At 41.9% G+C, this 27,731-nt stretch overlaps 1 protein-coding gene across 1 annotated transcript; it reads left to right on the top strand.

Moving 5' to 3' along the window:
• OPN5 (opsin 5) lies at positions 1-26,603 on the top strand (the record flags this gene model as incomplete). Its single annotated transcript, XM_079934305.1, has 7 exons — positions 1-134; positions 3,954-4,073; positions 7,414-7,584; positions 10,736-11,070; positions 22,207-22,448; positions 26,392-26,449; positions 26,589-26,603. The coding sequence occupies exons 1-7, from the start codon at positions 5-7 to the stop codon at positions 26,601-26,603; spliced, it is 1,071 nt and encodes a 356-aa protein (XP_079790431.1). The 5' UTR covers positions 1-4.
• Positions 26,604-27,731: the final 1,128 nt, after the last annotated feature.

Raw genomic sequence — 27,731 nt, 5'->3', positions numbered from 1 at the left:
GGGCATGGCTCTGAACCACACGGCTCCGGCCCTAGATGAGCGCCTGCCGTACTACCTTCGGGAGGGGGATCCCTTTGCTTCCAAACTTTCCTGGGAAGCGGATTTAGTGGCTGGCTTTTACTTAACAATCATTGGTAAGTTTCCTTGCCTTTTCAGTGCAAAGGCTGCATCTAGAAAATTCATGGGCTGCTATGTTAATTTTGCACAAAGATTCCAACACTTGAGTGGATATTTTGAGATGGAGAGCGGGAGGAAGCAGGAAGAAGGGGTGGCATCACAGAGTTCATACATGTTTCATGGAAACGACTCTATTATCTTTATTATTAGGGATAAATATTCCCTCGATAATCCAAAGAAGTTTTACAGCAAAATAATTTATCTTGAGACTATATTTCATTTTGGTTGCTTTGCTAGTAGGCTTGTCTACCAAATGACAAACTTAATGATCATGAGCTCTTATTTAAATAGAATGCTTTTACTTTTTGAAAAATACTTTTGATATAAGGATAAGAGTATAGTATCAGAATGGACCTTAAAACTCATCTAGTTTAGCCTCTGCTTTTCACAATGGAGAGAACTCCGTCCCAATGCTGTAGTCAGGATGGATACACTGTGTTTACTTCACCTAAAGTCAGGTCCCACCATGATAGCATCACTAAGTGATTTTGATGAGAGTTGAAAAAAATGTATGAATAATAAACGGAAGTCAGTTCAGGGTCAAAAGTTTTCCTGCCTGATCCACAGCATGGTACGTCTGCTTCCAGGCTCTGGTATCCAATGTGGTGGCCACGTGTGGCTCCTGAGTCCTTGAACTGTGACTCTTCCAAATTGAGATGTGCTGTAGTATAAATAGACACCAGATACTGAAAACATAGGACCAGAAAAAATCATGTAAAATAGCTCATTAATAATTTTAAACCATCGACTACATGTCTAACCTATAACATTTGGGGCCTATTAGGTTAAATAAATATATTCTCAAAATTCATTTAGTAATATTTTTACTTTGCTTAATATGACGACCAGAAAAAATTTAAATACATGTGTGGCTCACATTTCTGGTTTCCATGACATTTCTATTGGACAGCACTAGTCTAGGTAATTAGATTCAACCACAGTACTTTTCTTACATTGAAAATCGCTGTTTTAAATTTGGGTAACCAGTGTGCAGGTGGGTTATGTCTTTAGGTGTGTCTGCCTTTAATCTTTTCAGTTGTTGGGTCAAGCTTTCTCTGTCTCCTTCTCTCTTTCTCTCCCCCTCCTTCTCTCTCTCTCTTTCTCATCTACTTATTACGGGCTAAGACTTTCATTTAACCTCCTGAAATTAGCCAAACTCATTAGAAAAGTCTGGAGACCCCTCTATGGTCAGTGCTTGAGGCAAAAGGAATCCATGAAATTGAATCAGAAATTCCACTGCAAAGGGATTCCCTGGGTCCTTGGCTTTGCTATTAGTTATTATGGTACTGATTTAAATTCTTTTTCTTATCAATGGACCTCCATGTCCTTTCAAACACAAATATATATCGAGTGCCTATTCTTTGCCACTGTTTAAGTTGCTGGGAATACAGAAGTGAACAAAATGGGCAAACTACTCTCTCCCCACACAGGGACTACCTGGTAGTAAAATCCACATTGAATTTTTATTAAACATAAGTACTTTCAATGATCAGAAAAGACAGAAAAATAGACATCTTATAAATGAATTTGTCGCAATCAATTGCAAGGAATGAATTACAAAGTAGCATCTGTAACCTGACATGTTTCTCCAGATGACACAAAATAGGGAGGACGATTAAGGGGTGAAAATCTACAATCATATTCAAATGGGAGTACTGAAGAGGCACCAGATAAAGGGGTCCGAAAAGAGTCCCGGAACAAAGGGAGCCTCAGATCACTCAGGGAGTCGGGGGTGGGGCCAAATGTATGTTCCAGAGCAGTCGTTCGTTCAGGATGAGGCCAGGGTCAGCTGGTGGGGGCTGGACTCATCCTCGACCCAGTCTTGGGTTCGGTGCTGTGTCTGGTTCCCTCCCTCCTGGGGATGTGCCCAGATTCCTTTAAAGGAACCAGAGTGGAATGACATTCTTGGTGAGTTTTGTTAAATACTAGAAGTCTTAGGGAAAACTGGAAGATGAAAAGATAATGTGAGTTTGGAATAGAGGAGAAATAAACTAGAGACCCATTTCCGTCCTCTACTCTTTTACTACAAATACGTAGTTCATTAACGGTCTATATACGAGATTTAAATTTTTTGTATTCATAGAAAGAGTCAGGATTTTGATCATCAAAAAATGTCCCCCTCACTTTAGCTTTTACCTTCTTAATCTTCTTTTCCTTTAACTCTCATTAAAAATAAATTTGCATTCTCCTCATACTCCCCTACGGGAGATTGCCTGTGGGAATAATCAACATGCAGCTCTCGCAGAGAGTTGACTATTTTTTGATAAGCTTTGGGCACTGGGTGAAGCCTTATGAATCATTAGTAAAGATAATTTAAGAAAGGAAAAATAAGAAAATCAATATTCTCAAAAGAGACGTAAAAAGACAAAGGATGTTCAAATGAGCTTTGTGTATCAACTGCATATGCATAGTTATTGTTTTTTAATCTTTTTGGATACAAAGTAGAAGGCATGTGTTTATAATTTTTCTAGCCATGTTTTCACATTTTAGTTTCCCAGTGTGCCTTGTTAGCTGGTTTCCTTTAATGCGACATGGGTTTCATTTTAGTTGGTTTAGAATCTCCACCACCTCTTCTATTTTTTTCCTCCTCTGTCTTAAGAAAGCTAAAGAGGTTTTAATAGACCACGAGGCAGCACTGACTCCTGGGATTCAGAATTTCCTAAGACCACAAACGCAGTTAATGCCTGGTGGTTTCAGACCATCAGCTGAAACACACATTTTTCCCCCTTGCCCCCCCAAATGAATTGTGGTGGAGAAGTAGAAGTTAAGATAGAAAAATCTGGGTTTCTCCTGTTAATACTCTCCTTATTCCTTACTACTAAAGGCAGCTGTACCAGATTCTCATTTATACACAGCTACACTATGAAGCAAGAATTCCTGAAGAAATCTACTCTACATGTTAAGCTATGGAAGTAGGTGTATTCTTTTCTTAACTAAAGTCAGTAGGGATTGGGTCTTTTTGGATTTAAACTGGGTTTGTAAGAACTTTTGAACAGTATCATTGTAATGTCAAAGCCAGTCATTAATAAAAGGATATATAAAAGTGGGAACACATTTATATCATTGTTGGTAGGTTGGTGGGTTGACGGCCACTTTCTCTCCCTTTGGTGGGAGTGGGAGAGTCCATGTTATCAATCGTCACCCACTTCCCCTTCATACTGAGTCCAGTAGCAGTGGCAGATATCCAGCGTCCATGTCCTCAGGATGCAAAAAAGTCCTGGATGTGTCTCCAGGAGATGACCCTGTCCTTGCAGGAGGTCATGCCAGCCTAATCTGGCCTCTGCTTCTCCTGAATGCTGGTCCCCCCTCAGGAGTCCACAAGAAGAGTGAAAGCACCTCATTTGGTTTGGGTCACTTCGTCTTCAGAATTTATCGATAGCCAAGGGGTTAACCCTTCTCATCAGAGGGGAGGAGTTCTATAAAGCTAGTACTCTAAAAATGGCTGAGGAGATGCTGCATCCTGGGGATTAGTCCAAGAACTGACCATGGGGATTCCCACACCCTACTGAGCTTCACTGGGAAATTAGTGGTTCTTTTTCTGGGTAAGTGCCGTTTGACCATCCCTGACTCCTATCCCTTTGGAGGTGAACCATCCCTCGCCTGTCACTCACAACTCATGCTTTTTATTTCATCTTCTTGACTTAGACTTTTATTTAGAATCCTCTCGCTACCCTCTAAATCTATGGTGTCCATTTTTTGAAATTGAGAAGTGTTTCATATCTGAGTGAGCTCTAAATCCTAGTTTTAACGATGGAAATTTATATTTTTCCTTGTAGGGATTCTGTCCACATTTGGAAATGGGTATGTCCTTTATATGTCTTCTAGACGAAAAAAGAAGCTGAAACCTGCGGAAATAATGACTATCAATTTAGCGATCTGTGATCTGGGGATTTCAGGTAACGCAGCCATGTCATTTCTTCTTTGGGGGTTTGAATGCCCCGTCATAAAGTCCTCACTGGCTCACAGATCACCCTACCCCCAGCTTCTTTTGCTCCTCCTTTCACAAATCATCTTTACAGTGTTTGTGGTAAGTCAGCAGAGTGTTGTTTGGCTAAAGAGATCATCCATTTAACATAGATGGAGTCCATTCCATGTGCGGGGCATGTTAGATGCTGAGGATACAATTTGAAATGATACATGAGACTTTGGATACCTCACAGTACAGTGGGCTAAATGATTCAGAAAACAGAAACTTACAGACAGGATTTAGATCACTGTTTTGAGCTCTGTTACATCCCTCACTCGCTTAGGGAAATCTGTTAAAATAAACATCAAGGGGGTGAGGTTTTAAGGGTAAATGATGGGTCAGAAAGGTGAGCCAAGGAAGGGGGAAGGGTTGCCCTTGTAATGACATATTTAAGTGTGGCTTAGGGACTGACTGCAAGTATAGGAAGCTTCTAGTTCAGTGGTTCTTGACCTTGGCTGCACAAAAAAGTCAGTTGGGGAAATTAAAAACAAAACCAAAAACAAAACAAAAACAACTCACAGCTGGGTTTCATACCCAGAAATTTTGCTTTTAATTAGTTGAGAATGTTACCTGGCCATCGGGTTATTTAAAATTAGAATTTCCAGGTAAATTTATTGTGCAGCCAAAATTTTGAACCACTGGTTTATTTCTTGCTTCTTTGGTCTCTCTGGTAACCCAGCAAGGAGGAATTGGAAGAAAATTTCTCTTTAACTGTAATTCATTTTTACAAATATGAACAATTTGGGGTCAGTCACTTCCCTTTACATTTACATAGAAAATTCCAGAGTTGCCTAGATACACTCAAATATGCCTCTGGATCCCCACTTTCTGCTACACAGCGTATGGTTTTAAGGTACTAGAATTAGGGAAATTGAGTTTGAATAGCACACATCAACTCGTCTTTCCACTGGAAATCTTTTAGCAGGGTCTCATCCAAAGCATCCCTTCTAAAATGTTTCCCGGTATTTGTTTCTCTCTTCATAAGTGGATTTTTCTGCCACTGCCAGTCTCTGAAAACAAGTCTTGGTGATGTGTCTACTTACTGAGTCACTGTTTGTTACACAGCAATGGATGTGCTGCCCTCTCACTGAGTTTGGACGATCTTGGTTATTTGGGAAGACTTTACTCAGTATGGACAGACTGAAATATCATGACCTCTTTGGGGAAATACACATGCACATTAAGAGGAAAGTGACATATCCGGCCCTTTTCTGTGAAAATAGTCGCGATACGCCTCAGAGAATTTGCGAGGCTGCAAAGTGACTGCCATTCTCGTTTTGGCCACGCGATGGCGGTGTCGCAACATGAATGATGGCTCTCCGGTCAGCTCACCATGCTGCCCCCTAGTGGTTCTCTCGCTGGTACTGAACGTAAAATGCTTGCATGAAACCTGCCATTTCAGTCACGTCCTTCGCTTATAACCAACTTATGCTTAAGGCTGAATTAGACTAGGTTTGAATAAAAATGTCCTTAATTGGTCAGATACATTGAAAATGCTTTCAACCAAGCAAGTCTGCTGCAGAATTGCATAAACCACCTCATTACTCTGTATATATCTTTAGAGTAATTCACCAGAAAGCATTTTCTGCCATGGGTTAGTTTTCTCTGATCAACTCAGATCATTTTTTGCAACCTCTGGTTATCTCTTAAATACATTTTTTCCTTCCAATAAACCTTAAAAATTTTTATGTCTTTTTAATTTTTTTTCTTGTTTCACTATATTCCATTATAAGCACCTTGAATAAACACATCCTAGAGACCAGATGTATGTCATCTATACAACTAATATTTATTGTTTAAAATCAATGGCTCTCGATCATGTATATGTATTAGAATCACCTGGGGAGCTAAAAACACTATATTGTGACGGCCCAGCCAGATAAATGAAGTCAGGTAAATTAAATCCAGATAAATTAAATCAGATTATCTGGGGGTTGGAGCTCTGGACACTGATATTTAAAATTAAGCAAAGCAAAGCAAAACAAAACAAAACTCCTCCAGTGATTTTAATGTGCAGCTGGGTTTAGAACCACTCTACCTAGTGGAGGAGGGAGAGACCTTTCCAAGAGGTTCATCAAAACCCTTTGGCATCCCGAAGGTTCTAGATGACATCCCATAGGTTCATCAAAAGCTCCACTCCAGAAAGAAGCCTAAAATACCATTTGCTGATGGATCCCAGGCACAACAGACACAAATTTTGCTCCATCGGAGTCACATTCAATTGTCTTTTTTGCTGTCTTTAGCACCCACCCAGCAGACACTCAATTCAAGCTCTGAGTTTGCTGTCTCCCCTGCCTAGAATATTTTCCCTCTAGATGTTTGCTCGAGTCCTCAACCACTGATTTAGCATCTACCTAAACATCACATGCGCAGAGAGGTCTTCCCTGATCTCCTGATATAAAACAACCATTTCCGTCTATTTCCTTCCTCTGCTTCATTTTTCTTACCGGAACTCATCATGACCCATCAGTCCATCATATTGTATCTTATATTACAAATTATTTGTTTCTTTTGCCCCCTCTATCTATTAAAAATGAATCTGTTAATCTTAATCTCCACTTTGTCCTCTGGCACCTTGTTGCATCCTGGGCACTAAATAGTTCATTTGTTAAACAAAACACGAATTCTTTTACACTGGGTTTCCTCACTGACAATGGGTTGTAGACCCAATAGGACTGGGAAGCTCTGATATGAGGGTGCCCAGTCTAGCCAGTTGGAGTATGAGACCAGCTGTGTAGACCACTAGAGGCGATGCATGTCTAACTTAGAAAAGCACCCAATAAATATGTGTTAATTGACTGAACTAACAGTGTACCAGGTACGGGGCGCACCTGGGAGGGGTGGGGAAGGCTGGCCCCTGCAGGCTGCCAATGTCAGTGACTTGGTTCTTCTAACGCATTCAGGTTGGGGACCCTCTTTTGACAGATGAATCAGATACAGATTTTGGAAAGCTTCCTCAGCCATTTCCTTCAAAGAGGGGGAAGATTGAATGCACAGCTGGATAAGGCGGGTGCAGGGCATGAATTACAGTAGAAGATGACTTCCTAGAAAGTAAAAAAAACAAACAAACAAAATGAACTGATGAAGCCTGAAGGAATAAATAGTTTAAATCCCAGAAATCTGGGTCTGGCTGTAAACAAACTGGGCCTAACATTTCCGAAAAGAGCTCTCTGTGGTCTGCATGGGATAAAACTCAACAGCGAGTTGCGGTAGGCGAGGTACATTTTAACCGAAGGGAACTTCCCTTGACAAGTTGCTTGGCGCTCCAGTTGTAGGCAAACCGTTCACCATCATCTCTTGCTTCTGTCACCGCTGGGTGTTTGGCTGGATTGGCTGCCGCTGGTACGGATGGGCTGGATTTTTCTTCGGCTGTGGAAGTCTTATCACCATGACTGCTGTCAGCCTGGACCGGTACTTGAAAATCTGCTATTTATCGTATGGTAAGTAGGAAGGTTTCTATTCCCTGAGAGTCAAATCTAGGTGGATTGTCAAAGCGGTACAAGTTTTACCCAGAGGTAATAAGGATTATGAATAACCTCAGAGACCAGGAGTATTTCTACTTATAGCTTATCTTGTTCTAACCTATGTTTAAAGATTGGAACCTGTGTCAATGTAGGTTTCTTTAAATACTACTTTTATAGGAATGTCTGGTGTTTGGCTATGATGCTTTTAAAAGTATCATTTTTCTGTCTAAATTGTGTAAGCTTTTACCGTGTTAAGCCATACAAGCAAAAGAATGCGTTTTATACATTGAAAGGATGTTGGGTCCAAGACGTTTGGCTGGTTCCCCAAGTAGTAAATATAATTATACGGAAAGATGTTTCTGGTTCTCCTTTAGCACTCAGGATCCCTATGACTGCAGAGAAGAGGAATTCTCCTCCAGGTTAGAGAGCCGTGCCTGCAGGAAAGGACACACATACAGAAATACCGCCCAACATTCTTTTTGTGGTCTTGGTAGGTAGAAAGATGAGCAGCTAAGAGAACGGGCCAGGGGTGAACCAGCAAGAAACAAATTTTCAGAGGCTAAAGATTTTTCTTTAACGATAAAACGATTCTACGTGTGAAAAATTAACTTTTCGTACTTTGGCTTCTTGGGGCCTGAAATGGGAAGGATCAAGTTGATGTGACACTCTCAATGGGGTGGAATTTCTCTTTATATTTTAAAAGTTTACAGTCCTAAATTAAAAAAAAAAAAAAAACATGCAGGGGGTCAGGGCAGGGGTAGGGTCATGGCCCAATGTCTGCACCATCCAGGCTCACCTTTAAAAATAAAAATTGCATCTTTTTCTAAACAGCTTAAAACTTGCAATAGAAATAGCTTGAATCAAAAATTCCAATAAAATACAAAAAATACAATTATAACCATGCTGGATGATTTCAGATTCAATATTTTTCTATAAACTTATTTTTGATCATATCAAAATAGATTTTAAATATAGATTTTACAGACAAAAAAGCAAAAGTTCCATTTCCTGAGAATATTTGAGGAAGACTAAACCTCGATGTCTCTGCTTTTTAAATATTCTCCTGACTTTAGGCTTTGGGTCAGTTAAAGAGATGGTGCCGCCCATCCCCAGAATCATTGCAGGGCATAATTCCTATGGGAACGATATATTTTTTTCCAGCTTCTTCTAAGGTTGATTCTCGATAGTCTAGTTTCATCATTTGTTTTGTCGCACAATTAAACACTCCACACAGTGTCTTGGAATGCTGGAATTAGAAGGTCGCTTGGGGACATGTAGACCTTTTTCCCATGTAATGTGATAAACTGTTTTAAGGCATCCCTGACAGACAGCCACTTGGCCTCTTCTTGAATAATTCCAGTGACCAGTGACGGGGAGCTTACTACTGCACAAGGCAGCCCATTCTCGGATTGGTCTGCTCTCATTGTTACAATGTTATTCCTTATATTAAGACAAAACTGCCTCCCAGTAACCTCCACCCATTGGTCCTAGTTCTGACTGCTGGAGCATCACAGAACCAATCTACTAATCTACTCCCTCCTGTACTTGACAGCCTTTCACCATAACCGAATGTAAGTATAAAACACCTCACTAAGTAACCCTAACCATAAATGCTTCTACGTATGCCTATGCACATTCCTATAAATATATATAATTATTTGTGCCAGTGTCTTCTCCATTAGAGTGGAGAACTGAGAGCTGACAGCTATTGTGGCTACGTAATTGTTACCCCTCTCTGGTGGGTCCGTGAAATTTGCATTTTATGGCACTGTATGTTTGGAAAAATAGAGACAAAGGAAACAATCTGTTATATTGCTTCTTAGCGCCAAATAAGACAAACACAGGAGTAAATACTCGTGTTAGTGCAGTTCTTCATAGTTTGCAAAGGAGGCCTGGCGTTGTTCATTTCACCCGTACCAAAATCTGTAAGCAGTATATCTTTATTTTCTCCATTTTACTGATAAGAACACTGACGTCTGGAAAGGTTACAGGAAGAGGGTCAAATACTAGAAATGAGAAGCATTAGGCCCTTCTGATTTCCCAGACCTCACATGACACTAAACAGAGGCAGGCCTTGAGTCTGTGCTGAAGAAATCGTTTGGCTTTTATTAAGCATGTTTTGATATTTCTTCTCTGCTACCAAAAAGCAAGGCAGTTAGGGGTTACTTCTCTGGCCCTTTGGGTTTCAGGCAATAACCGGTATGGAGGTAATTTCCCCTGCAGGCTGAAGCCCTAGATCAGGCTGACCTGTCTTAGGTGGTTGTATTGAACTTTTGCAAATGATCACTAGCGCTTTACAGCTTTCCTTAAATGACTGCACTGTTTCTGCCTCTTGGAATTCTCTTTCGGCGAATGGAAACTAGTGCTGAAACACAGAGCTCATTTTTTGTTGTTGTTGTTTTACTGGAAATATTTTCACAGAATTTCTTTTGCAGAACATGATATGATCTACCTAGATTCCCCACTTCTCCATCTGTGGCTGTGTGAATGTGACTGTCGTATTAATAACATTGGAAGATTCAAAATCTCCTCTCACCCAGTGGGGTCACCCCATAACGTCACCCCACACAGTCATGACCGTGGCACCAACACCCACTCCACGAGTGCTTAGGTGAGAGGCACACGAGCTTTTAGGAAGAAGCGTATTTTAAAGATACGGGCAGTGTCTTATCACTTCTCCCGCAAAGGACTCTACCTTAGATAAACCCTTAACACATGCTTTTTTGGGCTCCATCTTTATATTCTACCAGTTGGCCTCTTGTCCTGGATAGGATCTCAAAGATCATTCCGGATGTTTTCCCAAGACCTTCCACTGTCTTCAGCATCCTCTCATCTTTTTTACTGCCACCTCTCCCCAGCTTTTGTCACTTCCCCCTCCCAAGGCTCCCAGATGCCTAGAGAAAACCTTCCCTGTGAAATCACTTCCAGTTTTATTCTCTTGGAAAAAGGGCCCAAGCTCTGGAACTCTCTTCCCTCCACCCTACTCTCCCTCCGGCTTTGGTTACTGTGACCACTTCTCCCAGAATCCAATGGATTAACTCTTTGGATGTGGAATTTGACCTATGGAAGGGAGGTATCTGGGCGGAGGGTAGATTACATCCTACTAATGCTATTCTTCCACCTCCAGGGGTTTGGCTGAAAAGAAAGCACGCCTACATCTGCCTGGCCGTCATCTGGGCCTATGCTTCCTTTTGGACCACCATGCCCTTGGTAGGTCTGGGGGACTACGCACCTGAGCCCTTCGGAACCTCGTGCACCCTGGACTGGTGGTTGGCCCAGGCCTCAGTAGGGGGCCAGATTTTCATCCTGAACATCCTCTTCTTCTGCCTCTTGCTCCCAACGGCCGTGATCGTGTTCTCCTATGTGAAGATCATTGCTAAGGTTAAGTCTTCCTCCAAAGAAGTAGCTCATTTTGACAGTCGGATCCCTAGTAGCCACGTGCTGGAAATGAAACTGACCAAGGTAACTGCGTCGTAATTTACAGACGTGTTTTCTAATCAGTTAAAACTTCATAGGGCAAAGAGGACAGAGAATGTTGGAGACTGGGAGAACTTCCAATGTCCACTGTTTATGTCCTTATGAACTTTGTTATTATTTATTTAAACCTTTGTAGTATCTCTTCCCTCTGTCTCTATCTCCCTCTCATTTACACACACACACACACACACACACACACACACACACACACACACGTCTAATAGCTACCGAATTTATACAATGGATCTACTGGGGGCTTTTTCTTTCTATTGAATAGGATATCATTGCTTCTTACAATTATTTCACTAATAAGAGTAATAACTTTTATGATTCATAGAACGCCTCACAGTATTTACTGTCCTGTATGGACTTTGATGGGCACGATTAGGGACATTCCTTATTAACAGAGTCAGAGCTTACCATGTCTGCTTTCCTATGGGAAACCCATCTTCACACAAGGGCAATTTCTGCAGCATTGAGTCCCTTGGCAAATGCTAGCCTCAGAGTTAGCAGCTCTTCAGATATTGTGGTGTAAGGAGAAGAGCAGACAGTTTGAAAACGGATGAGAGTTTGGATTCTATCACCGACACTTGCCAGGTTTGTGACCCAGAGACAGATACTTAGCTTCTTTGAATCTCTACTTCCTCACTTGTGTAACAGGGATAGTAACATCTATCTCTCTGGGTTGTGGTGGGGAGTCAATGAGATAAACATGTTATCCTGTCATCGGCTGCGTGGATGATGTTAAAGGAATCATGATTCCTCATGTCTCTTCTAACTTTTAGGAGGTCTGGTAAGGGCTAAGGCAGTGGTCTTTACACTTCCATCACGTTTCACCCTTGTATCGAGGAAATAGTTTTCAGCACATACTCTCAAACTGAGTTTTTAATATTAGCGCACCCTAGTTTCCATCTTATATTTGAAAGATAAAAATAAATGTAGATTGAAGTTCTAATCATTCTTCTGGTGTCCCAATCCATCATGTTGAGTGATATCCACCTTCAAGTGTCCTCACAGCCTACCCTGGAGACCACTGGCCTTAGGGACCAGGAGTAACACAGTTCCCTCCAGACCACAGGTGGCTACCTACTAAGTCAGGACTTTTGTCCTAGTAATAGTTTTCTCTCCAAATTTCAGATTTTTAGATGTTGTGCAAGGACCTCTTGGTTGCACAGTGAGAGCTAGAGCTTCTGGTTCCTTTACTCCCTAAACTCCACATTTGCGTAGAAGAAAGTTTGAACTTGTCATCACTCTAAATCTATACTGATCACCTAAAAATGGAGCTGTTCTACCTGGACAAATATGCAGCATCAGGAATCATGATCAACTTCTAGCTTACAATGGGCTGTTATGTAAGAAAAATATTTCCATAAATTCAGGATCATGAATTAAGTTCTTCATTTCTAGCTCTTCCTTTAGCTCCTGTCTGTGATGTAAAAAACCAACTAATGCCAATAAATTCATCCAAGTTAAATGTGGATTCCGTTTCATCCAAATCCTATTCGGTACCAGGTACTGTTCTAGGAAATAGATGAATGCAACCGAGCTAAAAGTATTTGTGTTCAATAGTTCGTGGAAGTATGCCCAGGGAACCACGTGATGGCTGTCACATGGGGATGTGATCTCAGTTGCATTCCTGTAGTGTGGCATGCCATGAAGCTGCCGAGATGTCATATGATGTCCTCTCCTCTTCCCATCCCCCAAGGTTACTGGCCTTGAGACACTTGTCTGGGTGAATCTGGGTCCTCCTACCCATGAGGCCCTTCTCCCGTTTCTCTGAGGCAATCACTCATCATCCTCTCTCCTGTTAGTTGAACTCCTCAACTCAGCCCACTCACAGCCAGCTTTCACCAATACCCTAGCATCTGGTTCTTCGTGTATTCTTGGGGGTGGGCAGCTCGTTAGTCAGAGCTCCTAAAGCTCGTTATACATACACGGGGAAGCTCAGCATATAACATTTAATTTGATGCGTAGTTCTTTTGTTTGTTTTTATTAAAAAATTTTATTTTATATTGGGGTATAGTTGATTAACAATGTTGTGTTAGTTTCAGGTATAGAGCAAAGTGATTCAGTTATACATATAAATGTATCTATTCTTTTTCAAATTCTTTTCCCATTTAGATTGTAGGGTTTTGAGCAGAGTCCCCTGTGCTATACAGTAAGTCCTTGTTGGTTATCTATTTTAAATATAGTAGTGTGTATATGTCAATCCCAACCTTGATGTGTCATCATTCTCCTTGCCCTGCACTGTGCAGATCAAATAGTCAGGCTCACCCAGACCAGATTAATCAAAGCAATGTTAGAGGAAAAGCGTAGGCATATATGTGTATGATTTTACTTTATATATGACTTCTAACATGTATTCTCATTATATTATACATGATATCTATAGTATATGTTACATCTTGACTTCATTTGTATATATAAAACCTATATTAAAATAACCGAAACATACAATGCTTCTAATTATTGACATTTGTGCAAAATATTTAAGTCAAAATTCAACCTACCTTGAAAAATAAACAGAACTTTCTACTGTGGCACATTCTGTTCTAAATTTAAACTATTTTCAATTACTAGTTAATTTTGATTTTTTTTGTAGTGAGTAAAAGTAAGTAGAAAAACCTTCACAGGCCTTTTCATAGTCTTAGAAGCCTTGTCCTGCATTCAACTACCTCTCAGGATTGGCCCTTTGCTTGTTCATTTGATGCTTCTGATCTTCATAATGTCCTGGTCTAAAAGCTTATGAAAGGCTACCTCATAGGATTATGGGATGAAAATAATTCATTTCTTTGTGTACTCTAATTATTTCTAGGTAGGTTATTATCTGGGCCTGCATTTTGCCAGTCTGACCTCGCCAACTTAAAAATTGATGTTCCAGCTATAAACCTTTCTCCACATTGTAATTTCCTTCTAATTAATTAAAAAATGGTTTTGCTAGACTTTTATAGCAGGCTGAAATTTCAGACTACAGAAATTGCAGAGGTGTGCAAAAGCAAAAAAAACCCTACAGAAACCAAAAAAAAAAAAAAAAAACCGAAAGAAAAAACCCTTTCTCTTCATATTCCTATGACTCAGTATAATCTCATTTTTATGCCGGCATTTGACCTTGTAAAACAAACAACGTTACACAATCAGGGTAAATTCAGTTGAATTGGGTTTTCCTCCTCTTCCTAGGCTCTGTGTAAGTTCAGGGAGGTCTTTATAACTCCATGGGACCAATGGGCGGGGGCATCTTGTTTGGTTGTTGTCATTTATTGACCCTAGTATTGCTGAGATAGTTAAGGTTTCCTCTGGCCTCAGGCATCCATTGTCATGGGTCACTTCGCATCTTTCTTGTTTCAGCTATAAGGCCTCTTTAGACTCACTGGAAATTCCAGGTACTTCCCCATCCTTCTTTGGCAACCCATTGGGTGGATGTCAAGACCTTGGCTGGCACCCTGGGAAGTGAGGCACAAGCTGTCTGCTTGTGCAACTGCATTGAGAGTCTATTGTTCCCCCAACCCCTTCCCTGGCCCCCTGTGCTCGGTTCAGTGGAGTATTTTCAGGACAGCTTCTCAAGGTCAGTTACCAGCTCCTCTGATGTCCTCCCTTGCCTTTGGGCTGTAGGCCCTTGACGGACTGTGGGCTCTTGTATCCACGTACGTCCCTTTAACTTGTCCACACTGTACACTTAATGCCTCTAGTCTTGCACATCTCTGGCTGTAGATACTCAAAAATCATTTTTGTCACACTCGAAACCCTCTATTTCAACTATTTCCTCTCTTGTAAGTTTCGAATTTCTATTTTGAAACTCAGACGCTGAGAAATGAATGTTTTACTTCTTCGGCATTTCTGCCTGTGACAACCTTCATACCAATGCAGTGGACACTCTTGCTGCTGCTATGATGAGGGGGAAGGTGGAGTAACAGGAAGGAAATACCAGAAGTTTCCATTAATTTTTCCGTATATGACTATGCTGCACATCTTGGTACTTCATATTTATTCATTCAGCACACACAGCTCACCTACAATGTCCCAGGCCTATAGTTAGTATCCAGATCCTGTGGACACCTGGGTTGCTCTTTATCTCTCTTATTTCTACCAGGAAACCTTCCCAATCCCTCCTGCTTTGTTGAAGTCCCTCTGCTATGGGCCACCAGAGGACTTGGCATATCCACTTTTCTGAATGACACATCTTTGTGGCTCTTTTTGCAAGATAGTAGCTGGATGAGAGCAAGTGCTGTTTGCTCTGGCTCCCCAGGGCCCGACACCTGCTAGATGCTTAATCAGGATTGCTGGGATGACACATAATTGAATATACTATGTTAATTAACCTAATCACCTTGATCAGTGTTAACTGGTCCCTTGACCCCCAGCTTGAGGCCCTCTGTCCGTTTTGTACCTGAAGAGGCATTTTGTTTTGCTTTGTTCTTTCACATTGACTGTGAAGCCTTTTTAAAACTCATCAACGTAAACCTCTGCTTCCTTCAAAAGACTCCCCTCCAGCATTGCTCATTGAATGTTATTTATCATTGGGGGTTCGGCGTCAGAGAACCCCCGTGGGGACTCTGAGGGCAGTTAGTGGGAAAGCAGAACTGTATTCTTGAACCAATTTATTAATTGCTTTCCTCTGGTTCTTCTTACTTGTTCTTAGCTTCAGTGTTACTTTCCAGAGAAGCGTTCTCCAAATTGAATTCACGTCCTCCTATTAAAATGTTTCATTGCCTCTTTTACATTTGCCTTGTAGAACTTGTCACAATTTTTAGTTAATTTACCATTACCTACCTACTTCTGTGATTATTTGTTCCATGTCTGTCTTTACCACTAGTCAATAAGGCCCACAGGGGTAACAACCATATCTTTCTGTTCACTTTGTGTCCCCAGAACCTAATACAATGCCTCAAACATACACAGATATATTTGTCGATGGAAAGAATTTCAAAGTTCAGTGCCAGTTTTGCCACTTCCCCACTGAGAAATGTCGCAAAGCTGACGCTTGTCATTTGTTTTGGCTGACAGTGGCTGAAACCCTTTCCGGGTCTGAAATTTCCATGTTGAGAAATTGTCAACATTTTATGTCTTGCTGGGGAGCAGCAGGGGAGAAACAATGTTTCTGTGCAAAGATGGCCTCTTGACTTAAAAGATACGCCAAGACAAGTTATTGATTTTCCAAGATTCCCTTGTGGCTAGAGTGCAGCTATGACCCTAGGCTCCAGCTATGGTAGCCTGTCTCAGAAACTAGTGACACCTGGTGAAGGGCAGGGAGATTGCTCCCAAGGACACGGCTACAGCAGCAGGAGTTTGTGTATCAGAACAGGTTCAGGTCATAGTTTTGGGGTATCATTTCTGTCTGCTTGGCCCCGATTCTCAGTTGAGCATTCCCAGTGATGCTCTGTCCTAACCAGTGCATTCCTTTTCTGTCTCACTCAGCTAACGTCCATTTCTGTTGCTTACAACTCAAAACACAGATGCATAGAGTGACATGACCTAATTTGCAGCCTCTCCTTCCAATCACAGCTTTCGCTTGCTTATGGAGTAGTGGTATTTTAAGATTTGAGAAAACTGCAACTGGGAAGTGCAGAATTCTTCTTTTTCTTCCACTCCTTTAAAAAAAATTTTTTTAATTTATTTTTTGGCTGTGTTGGGTCTTCGTTGCGGTGTGCAGGCTTCTCATTGCGGTGGCTTCTCTTGTTGTGGGGCACGGGCTCTAGGCACGTGGGCTTCAGTAGTTGTGGCTCTCGGGCTCAGTGGTTGCGGCATGCAGGCTCTAGGGTGCAGGCTCAGTGGTTGTGGCACACGGGCTTAGCTGCTCCTTGGCATGTGGGATCTTCCCTGACCAGGGCTCAAACCCATGTCCCCTGCATTGGCAGGCAGGTTCTTAACCACTGCGCCACCAGGGAGGTCCCTACTCCTTTTTAAAATATATATAAATTAATATTTCCTAGTCGGATCACAACCAGGGCACCAAAGCTCTCAGAAATTTTTTCATCAGTGTATGAAGGTGGGTCTGAGACAGTTGGCCTTTGTTGTCATTCTGCTGGTAAAATAGAAGGAAGGAGGAAACTCAAACTAGACGTGTTTGGAGTTGTCGCATTACTTAATTTCTTAAAGGTGGTGTGAAAGCGAAATATCGCTACCCCTGTTTCTACATAGATGAGGAAACAGAGGGCCGAGGAAGGTAGGTCACAGCTGTCCAGCTCCCCACCTTCCTCCTTGTCACTGGCAGCATCCCTCAATGACAGGCTGCCCACACGTGGAGGGCCGTAGTCTTACAATTGGCATTTATCATTGCATTGCCAACTTTTATTACTGTTTTCCCCTCTAGTTGGGAACAAATCCATATACTTGCTGGCTAGAGCCAAGAGAGAAAAACCAAATCTGATCCTGCCTGTGTTCCTGCCAAATGTACGCTCTCTGTAGGCAGGCGGGACCCTCTCCTGCCCTGTCTCTCAATGCACAGATGTGGTGATCTCTCTCCTTGTGACCTTATCTCATCCCAGCCACTGCAATATCTTTGTTATCAGTAGTCTAGCTGGTTCTGGAGTGTGATTCAGCCTCATCATTGGTGGGGCATTTATTCCATTTCTTTGGCTCTGATTTTAAGCCTTCACTTCCGCATCCAGTCCTCTCCTTATCTATTTCATTATCCAAGGTAGCAGGCAGCTTCAAATGTTGGCTGAAGTCTTACTTATATCTGGGCAAAGGAGCCTGGTGGAAGGAACTGAAGGGGCAGATCTTATTCTGTCTCCCTTACAGTGGTCAGTGGAACTGAAGCAAGATTGGAATCCAAACCTGAATATCTCCATGTCAGACTTCCCCACTATTCCACGCTGCCTCTGCACACAGACGAGATAGGACTTCCCTTTTTGGGAAAACTTCTCTGCTGTAATGGTTCAGATGTATTGGGCCCAGAGGCAGCGCCTTATAGAACTTCTTCATCCCTATTCTATTCTTGCTTTAATTGGTTAATTCACTGGAATTGATCCATTGTGGGCAGTATTGCTTATGTGATGCCTGATGCCAGCTTGAACCATGTAGCTGAAACGTACCAGTATTTCTTGGTCCTCTGCAGCAAGATATTTGAAAAATCAGCAGGGTTGCAGATGTGTAATTCTTTTGTAGAAGCTAAACACGTATTCTATGAATTTCCTCCCACAAAAACTGTCTAGTTTAAGAATTTGAAGTTTTATTCCTTTTCCAGTGAACCAAAAGGCAGTGATAAAAATGAAGCAATTAAAAAAATAAACAACTTAGAAGAAATTGATGGGTACGGGTGCCTGTATTAGAATTGGTTTAAGGATGTCTGGGAGAGAAATTTTGGAAAATAGAAATGAGGACACACTTAGAAATGTGGAAAGCGAAGGACAGAGTGATGGGAAGATTAAACGTGCTCCAACTTGAGTAGAAAGTTCTGGGAAAACTGAATGTCACGTGAAACTTTTGCAAAGTTTTGCAAAGTTTTGTAGTCTCTCTTAAAAATAGCTTTAATATTTCAAAGTTTAATATTTTGTGGACTTTATTTAACGTGAGAAGCTTGTAGAAAATGACTGTGCCTCATATTAACTTTGTATTCACTTCAAAAACATAAGTAACATTATGCAGTACTTTGAGATCTAAGCTTTTATCCCTCTTTCTGCTTTAAACTTGATTTCTAGTCATTCAATTTGAAGTATTTAGCTTTATTCTAATCCCAGAAAAAACACTCGGATTCATTTGCTATGTATGTAAAAACCTTGGTATATTTTAATTCTCTTCTGTCCTTTTAAAAAGGATAACAAAATGCAAATGTTTTAAGTCCTTAGTGTTCCCCATTATACACTCCCATAAAAAGAGAAAATATGTAAAACATAGAAAATATTATGGACTAAGTGCTAATCTATTTTTTGTCAATGACTTTGGCAGCAACACAGAAAACAGCTTTTGAGATACTGTGAAATCATCTTATGACTCACACCAAAGGAGAGAGGATGGAGCTATGTTAAGTTCCCAGACATCGGCTAGAGCAAGCTTTATTTATACTGTTATTGTTTATTTGAGGATTTAGAAAAAAATATGACCCTCGCTGTGAGCTTTGAGGCATCCACTCCATTTACAAACAAAAGTCACACAGACCAAACCAAATGCTGTTTCTCCTGGGTAAGCGTCTGCAGAAAGATGGAAAGGCAAGTAGGCAGGAGAGCTGCATGTGTGCTTCAGGCCTCCTCTATAACTGCTGAGCGCAGGTGAGAAGTTTAGCTCAGGACCCTAACTCGGGACTTGAGGACGTGCAGGAGATCTGGGCTCATTTGATTCACCTCTTTGGGATTTAGATTCTCTATTTGCAAAATGGAGCAAAATGGTTACTGTTGAGGTTTTTCTCTGCTACAGTTAATATTTAAAGATGATCCTTGAACTTTTTGGGGTAGAGCTTTAGAATCTGAGACTTTCAGGTAGATTTCTTATGCTTCCTTCTTGACACAGCCCACACATACGGGGTTCCCAGGGCAAGCACACCCTACTGGCAGGCTGTGCCACAGATCAAGTAGACTGAGGGGTCCGGACCACTTCCTGCATGCAATAGCTCTGCTCCCACAAAAGCATATTGAAATGCACATGCACACAAATGACTTTGTTATGGGAAAAACTCTTCCAATTGAATTTCAAACACAATCAAGTATGTGCAACTATTGTTGCTTTAACTACTATTAATAAAATATTTGGTGTCTCATTCCTCATCCTCCACGCCAGCTTGACGTTGCTGACCTTGATGCTCGGAGCTGTTAATTTACATTTTACTTCTTAAATTAGGGGATGGGGGCTGTGAAAGGAAGTGGCTCCTGGCCTCAGATATCTCCAGCCTCTCATCCTCCCAGGCCTTTAGGTAACTCAAAAGGAAGGCTGACTTTTCCTAAAACTGCCTTTATAAAATCCCAGGGTGGGTCTGACTATGCTCGTTCTAGTCCTGTGTCCAACCCTGCTCCTAGGATTGTAGCCAGGGGCATGCAGTCCTCTGGTCAGACTTGGTCTTGTGATTCCTGAGATGCCAACTCCATAAAAGAGGATACAGGGCAGAAGGGTTGCTGGCAATGCTAAGGCCGAAGGTATACTGGGAAGAGGAAAATAAATACAAACAAACGACAGCAGATCTTCATCACACAGAGGGCAAATTTGAATACGGTTTCATTATTTATCTTACTGAAAGAATAATCTAGTAGATAATGGTATTAAGGATGCTTTGAAGTTAGTTCTCTCTCTCTCTCTCTCAACCGGGGCTTAAAATAGCTCGCATTTAAAAGAAAACCGGAAGCTTGGACTTCCTTTGCAAATCTCGGTACTCTAATTAAGACCCCTTTTGTTTCTTGTTCATACAGTTGCCTAAACAAACCTGCTCAGAATGGAAAGTCTAGGCGTGCGGGCATTGTGTCTGCTTTGTTCATTCTTTTATCCTCAACACAAACACGTAGGAGATCCTCAATCACGCTTGCTGGTTGAATGAATAAACAATGACTTTTCTGCCTCCGATTTTTCCCAGCTGCATTTTATTTTAGAGGTTAATCTTCCTAAACGTGACTCTCATATGTCGCCTGCTCAAAAACCTCCTGGTGCTTTCAGGCATATGGAATTAAGGGCAAGCTCAGTAATATGTTATACAGAACCCTGAATACGTGGATGTTATCTTTCTTTCCAGGCTCGTCTCCCTTGGTTGCTTTCTCACACATCGAAGTGAATTGCTTACTAGTTCCTATACAAACCTCGCACACACCTGTCTTTACCTTTGCTTGTGCTGGTCTCACTCGCCTTTATTTCCATTTGCCAGCGTGTAGGTTATACGCCACATTCCTCCTGAGACTGTTCCTACTTTGCTCCATAGCATGTAATTTTGTCTTCCTCTGAGCCGGCACTTAAACCATATTCAGCTTTGTCACGTAGTTGTTTGTGCTCTAGAGGGATACAACCCAGGCACGGAGGGGTGCGGGTGTCTCCAGAGCACTTACACAGTGTCTCACGCAAAGCACTTGCTAAAAAAAGATTTGTTGAATTCAAGTGGGATAATCTGTAGGGTCAGACTACATTCTGTTTTTCAAAATAAATTTATTTATTTTTGGCTGCGTTAGGTCTTCGTTGCTGCAGGCGGGCTCTCTCTAGTTGCGGCGAGCGGGGGCTACTCTTCGATGCGGTGCGCGGGCTTCTCACTGCGGTGGCTTCTCTTGTTGTGGAGCACAGGCTCTAGGCACACGGGCTTCAGTAGTTGTGGCACGTGGGCTCAGTAGTTGTGTCACGCGGGCTCAGCAGTTGTGGTGCACGGGTTTAGTTGCTCTGTGGCATGTGGGATCTTCCTGGACCAGGGCTCAAACCCGTGTCCCCTGCCTTGACAGGTGGATTCTTAACCACTGTGCCACCAGGGAAGTCCCAGACTACATTCTTAAAGAGACTGAATGGCAGATGGTGAGAAACTAGTCAGGGTGCTTTGAACCCTGTCTCTAACTATTCTTTGGTCTAAAATTAACAGGCTTCTAAAGGTAAATATAATTTGGTGAGAGAGAAAAGCACTTTCTGGAAAAGTCTCATTTTATACAACTGTGTCACTTTGGTTCAAGCTCGATGACTCTCTTTTGCTTTGTAGCTAGTGAATTTCCACCATCTGAGCCTCAAACTTGAGCCAAAGGAAATTCCATTTCATAGAAATCTCTGAAGAAGCTTCCTATTAGAATTTCAAACAAAGGCAGAGTTTCTAAGTTTCCTGAGGCAAACGAGGGCGATTTAAAATTTCATCAAGGTGTACATATTCTCCATCTAGTTTTTAAGTGAATGTGGGTTGAGAAGTCTGGAAATTTCCGGCTCACAGATGTCCTTTTAGCATGATTTTCCTGCTCCACGTAGGCACAATCTGACACCTTTTATAGGGTTAAACTTCGGGTCTTTGGGTACATTCAAATTCTGGAGTGGAGAATGGATAAGATGTGGTGAATGGGATAAGAATTGTCATAACTTCTTCTGGCTGAACATCTCAGAGATCCATATGAAATGATTCCTACTGGCAAGATAAATGAACACATGATAGACTTTCTTGGGTGAAAATAGGCTGCCTGATCCTCTTCCCCACACCCATTGTTTCCACCAAGTGCCTCGATTTTGTTCTCTGTCGCTTTCCCTTACCAGGTAGCGATGTTGATTTGTGCTGGCTTCCTGATCGCCTGGATTCCTTACGCAGTGGTCTCCGTGTGGTCAGCTTTTGGAAGGCCAGACTCCATCCCCATACAGCTCTCCGTGGTGCCAACCCTCCTGGCAAAATCGGCAGCAGTGTACAACCCCATCATTTACCAGGTCATCGATTACAAATTTGCCTGTTGCCAAACTGGTGGTTTGAAAGCCACCAAGAAGAAATCTTTGGAAGACTTCAGGTAAAATTTCTGAAGCTGCAAATGAGGGATACCCTCTTTGTTTCAAAATCCCGTGGGGTTCAAGCCACTGGGAATGCTGCTTTCTTAGGGTTAGAGCTCATCACTTAGGATTAGTGCTAGGAGGACTTTACTTTCTGTTCACCAGAATTCCTGAAATCAAGTAATCAGATATATAGGAGTTGGACAACAGGAGTAGAGGGCGGGAAAAGTGATTCTGCTTTTTATTGTAGAGCAGCCAAGATACGGAGCCATGACCATTTGAGCATCCACCCTGTATCACTCCCATGTGGAACCAAATCCACTTCACTCCAAGAGTTACTGTGCCACATGGCATCGATCCAAAATTAAGTTTTCACCACAGAAAAGATTCTCTTGTTTGGGACATTTCTACCATTAGCTAAGATATAGGATTTGGACAGGCAAAGGAAGGGGAGAAGGGGAGATGACGTTTTTACTCTCTGCCAGTTTCTTTATTTTCACAGCAAGACCCATATTATTTCTTCTCTTTGTCAGATGAGGAAATGGAGGTTCAAGCAAGGTGAAGGTCTGTTGGGTTTCAGAACTCAAGCATGTTGACCCATAACTATATCTACTTGCTTGAAACTGATCTTCATTCGAGTTCAAACACATTCTAAAAGATCTACAGTTTTAACGTTAGCACTTATTACCATTTTATGCTATGACTACTGTGTTGCTTTTAATTATCCCATTTTCTGAAAAGATCCCTGCCATAGGATAATAAAAAATTAAACAGAATAAAAAGATCTACATTTTTATACTTCCTTCCCCCACATATTGTGATTTTGATGTCCTGTTTTACATCTTCTGCTACACAATGAACAAGTGAGTTTGGGGATCCAGCGCCATTTTTCCTAAAGACCTGAAAGGCTCAGGGTGAGTCAAGAGTGGAGGGTGATTGGTCGTGTTCTGTATCCACTCAGGGACAGTCTTAGTAGAATGTGGAACAGGCACCAAGTTCCTGGTCTGAGGTGAGGGGTATTGAACGGCCCCTTAATTCTTACTCACTTGAAGTCTAGATATTTTTCAATGCTATTTTCCTTGAGTAAGTAGGGAACAGAGGAAAAGGTAGAATTAACTATGAGAAGATGCAGGTTTTTTTTTTTTTAAACATCTTTATTGGAGTATAATTGCTTTACAATGGTGTGTTAGTTTCTGCTTTATAACGAAGTGAATCAGCTATACATATACATATATCCCCATATCCCCTCCCTCTTGCGTCTCCCTCCCACCCTCCCTATCCCACCCCTCTAGGTGGGCACAAAGCACCGAGCTGATCTCCCTGTGCTATGCGGCTGCTTCCCACTAGCTATCTATTTTACGTTTGGTAGTGTATATATGTCCATGCCACTCCGAAGTGAGAGAAGATGTGGGTTTTGACCTTGTTCTTTCACTGTGCTCGGGCAAGTGACAAATCTTTTGACCTTGAGTTTCCTCAGCATGTTGGTACAGCAGCAAAAAAAAAGATAAAACAGGCACAAAACGAAAGGTAGTGCTGTCGCTGTTGCCGTGGTCCAGGGGAAGAAACACACGACTTGGAGGTAGGAGACCAGAGTTTAAGGTCGATTTTGCTGTTTACAGTAGCCCTACATCTTTGGGAAGATGAACCACTCAGAGCCTAGGATTGGGATGAGCTGAGGGCAAAGCCCATCTTCCAAGCTGTAATAATACCATGTGGCACTGCCCAGGGGAAAAGGGCTAGGTGACAACTGTTAGTGTTCTTTTTTCACATTGTTGGTGGTTATTACCATCTCTGTTGAATTGACTAGTTAAATTCAAATGCTAAAATGCATCTGTTTTGGACGTAATAACACTTTGTCCTTATCAGCTATTAATACTCTATTATGGGGCTTCCCTGGTGGCGCAGCGGTTGAGAGTCCGCCTGCCGATGCAGGGGACACGGGTTCGTGACCCGGTCCGGGAAGATCCCACGTGCCGCCGAGCGGCTGGGCCCGTGAGCCATGGCCGCTGAGCCTGCGCGTCCGGAGCCTGTGCTCCACAGCGGGAGAGGCCACAACAGTGAGAGGCCTGCGTACCACAAAACAAACAAACAAACAAAAAAACACAACAACTCTATTATGAATGCAGGTAGGGAGAACACTTGTAATGGAGCAGCTGCGGGAGAAAATAGTGAGGCACTTTTTCATCTGAAGGAGATGGGAATTTGACAGGAATGACTGAAGACAAATTTCACTCACCTCATAATTTGGCTTCAGACTGACTCTGTGTTCTGTATATTTGCTCACAAGTGTGAGTAGCACGTAAATATTCAACACTCCACAGTACAAAGAGAAAAAAAATGATGTGGAAGAAGATGACTTAGGGCCACAAAGCTTTGGAAAAATCAGTCAGGCAAGGGACAATTCGGTTCACCTGCTCCGATTAGCCATTTATATGAAACAGAGCAATTGCTTTGCCTAACGAAAGCAAGGGCTGCTTCCTTACTCCAGAGTTTCAGCTTTTGGTGGAAAAAGCAGGCGGTGGTGATGAAGCAGCGTGGAGGCCTTGGATGCTAGAGGTTGAAGCATCTTCAGAGAAGAAATGTTGAAAAGGTGTGATGAGTTGCAGATTCTAGAAGGATCTATTTTGGGGGAGAGCCAGAAGGCTGAGCAGTGGCCACCAGAGTTTTCTTTTTAGCTTTCCAAAGAAGACAGACAAACAAGAAGAACAGTATTTATCTTTGCTGCTATCAAAAAGCTAAGAAAATAGGTAATGTGGAGGTCCATAGAGTGAGGTGTAGTCATAGGAAGCCAGTTCAGAGTGGCTAATGTACTACCAGAACAATTCAATTGAATTAAACCGGATTCATTTTATCCTTGGTCTTTCATTTTCTGAGCTCTGAAATGTACTACTCATAATGGGAGACTCTCTTGGGAAATAGTTCGAATTCAAATAAAAAAGCTAATGTGTTTGAATATGAGATTGTTGAAATAAATTTTGAGTAACTTTAACGGTTCATTAAAAGTCAACTCATTTTTCCCCCCTTGAATTGAGTCCCCTGAGATTTTGGTAGAAACTGATGAACTGAAGGGAAAAAATGTGGCCAAGAGCCCTTTTTGAAGTTTTATTATTCACTACACTATATTATCCGAAAGTAGTCTCGCATATTTTGTAAACAGTGTTTCCGCACCCTGGCTGTGTATTAGAGACATGCAGGGAAATTTGAAAAAATACCGCTCTCTGGACCCCATCTGCAGAAATTTGGATTTAACTGGTCTGGATTAGACCTGAGCATCGGTTGTTTGGTTGGTTATCTCTCCCAGATGATTCACATACACAGCCATGGTTGAAAGCCAGTGAACCAGAGTCTGGGAAAGGAAGACATTGACATTGCAGCACGTGGAGTCATAGGCCTTTTACCCCACCTACCTAGAGACCAATGAGGCCACCAATCACCAGTGACAGGTGACCCAGACTTCAGATGCAAGGCCAATCTTAGGTGGAATAGAAATGTTCAAAAGAGCTGGTGGTGCATAGTGAAGGCCTGAGGCATTCCACATTCCTAGTATTTTAGTAAAGATAAAGAACAAAGAAGAACAAAGCCCCAGACTCTGGCATTGCTTGTAATCATGCCTCCTCTGACCACGTTAGCTGGGTGAGTCACAGGGCCCAACTGAGTGGTAGGTTGGTGTGCAGAGAATTTTGTCCTAGAGGACAGGAAACTCACTAGGGCACAGGAAATGTGCTCTAAACCAGTGGCTTGTTTTTGGAAAGCTCTGCCCAAGGAATTTCTTGACTTTGAATATTCTAAATTGAATTATTATTTTCCATCTCTTTCTAATTCAAGTTTTGTGCATATAATCTTCATGGTACTCAAGTTTGACATGCTATACATATATGTCTTTGTGTATGTATCTGTGTGCGTATGTACATATATAGTGTATTATATATATATTAAATTGCATTTTTCTTCTCCTATATCCAGGCTGCACACTGTAACCACAGTCAGGAAGTCTTCTGCTGTGCTGGAAATCCGTCAAGAGGTATGAAGTTGGACACGGCATTACTCATGGACACAATGATTCACTTATTTGCTTCTTCACTGCTGTAAACGTTTGTGACCACACTTCTATCTCGATATTATATTTTTATATTTTGTACCCTCTCCCTCTTTTTCTTTAGGCCAAGATTTGCTAGGAAATTCCAGTGGCCAAATGGAAACTAGATGATAGGTTACTACTTCCAGGAATATTACTAGAATGAGCCTCCCTGGAATTTTTTTCTTTTTAATTCTATTTTAAAACCTATTGTCATGGTACATAGTGTGAAGTCTGAGGTATTAAGAACAATGTTTAAAAGTTTTATTTATTAGGGCATATTTAAATTCATTACATCATCATTATTATTTCTTAATGTAGGGCCAGGGAGGCCGTTTCTGGGGCTCATTTAGGTGGGTGATCATGGGGGCAGGGTGTTGGACCACAGGCTCTTTGACCGGGAGATGCTCTTGATTCTTGAAGCCTCTCTCTTCTCATGCGGACAGAGGGTCACACCCTAATGGTAGTGATGCCACAAAGTAGTCCTCTAAGGAAATCAATTTTGCCTTAAATCCCTCAATGGAAAACTCTCTTGTATCTCAGAATTTGAGGACCAAAGAGATTCCCACTGATGATAATTTGACTCTTATGGATTTTTTCATTAAGTTCTACATACTACTATAGTGGATGTGACAGGGCATTACTAGCTATAATTATTTAAGAAACGAATTTAGTGAACTAGCTCTGTATAAGTGCTGTTTCTTTTATTCTTTGTTACCTTTGTTCTTTCTTTTGTTCCTTCTTTTTTCGCAACAAATACCTTGTGAGGTCCGCAGGTAAAGAGATGCAGATGCCTGCCCTTTAAGAGTTCGTAAAGGCAGCAGGCATGTAAATACTAGGTCTACATTGGCCTTCAACTCCACGTCTATCTTCTCTCCTAATTCAGCATGCAAGGCCATCTCTACTACAGTTCTCTATTTAAGGCCAACCACGTGTTACCCCTGCTCCCAGCTCCCATCTACCTCCCCCTCCTGCTAGGAACATAACGCACCGATTCTGATCCTGCTTTTCTGACAACGGCTGGTGAGAGAAGTGAGGAAGGGAAGGGAGGGGCTGTTGGTACTCTCTCCACCCCTCCCCACTCCTTTCACTCAAGGATGGATAGAGAATGGACCCTCCTCCAGGGTTCAGCCTTCAGTGCAGGACACCTGCAGTTTCTTGGTCTTTCAGTTTCCTCCAGAGTTGGGGTGGGGGACCAGGAATGGGTTGTTGTGTGTCAGTGGTTTAA

Source organism: Stenella coeruleoalba (assembly GCF_951394435.1).
Source record: "Stenella coeruleoalba genome assembly, chromosome: 10".
Classification (NCBI taxonomy): Eukaryota; Metazoa; Chordata; class Mammalia; order Artiodactyla; family Delphinidae; genus Stenella; species Stenella coeruleoalba.
This window is presented reverse-complemented; position numbering and strand designations above follow the sequence as displayed.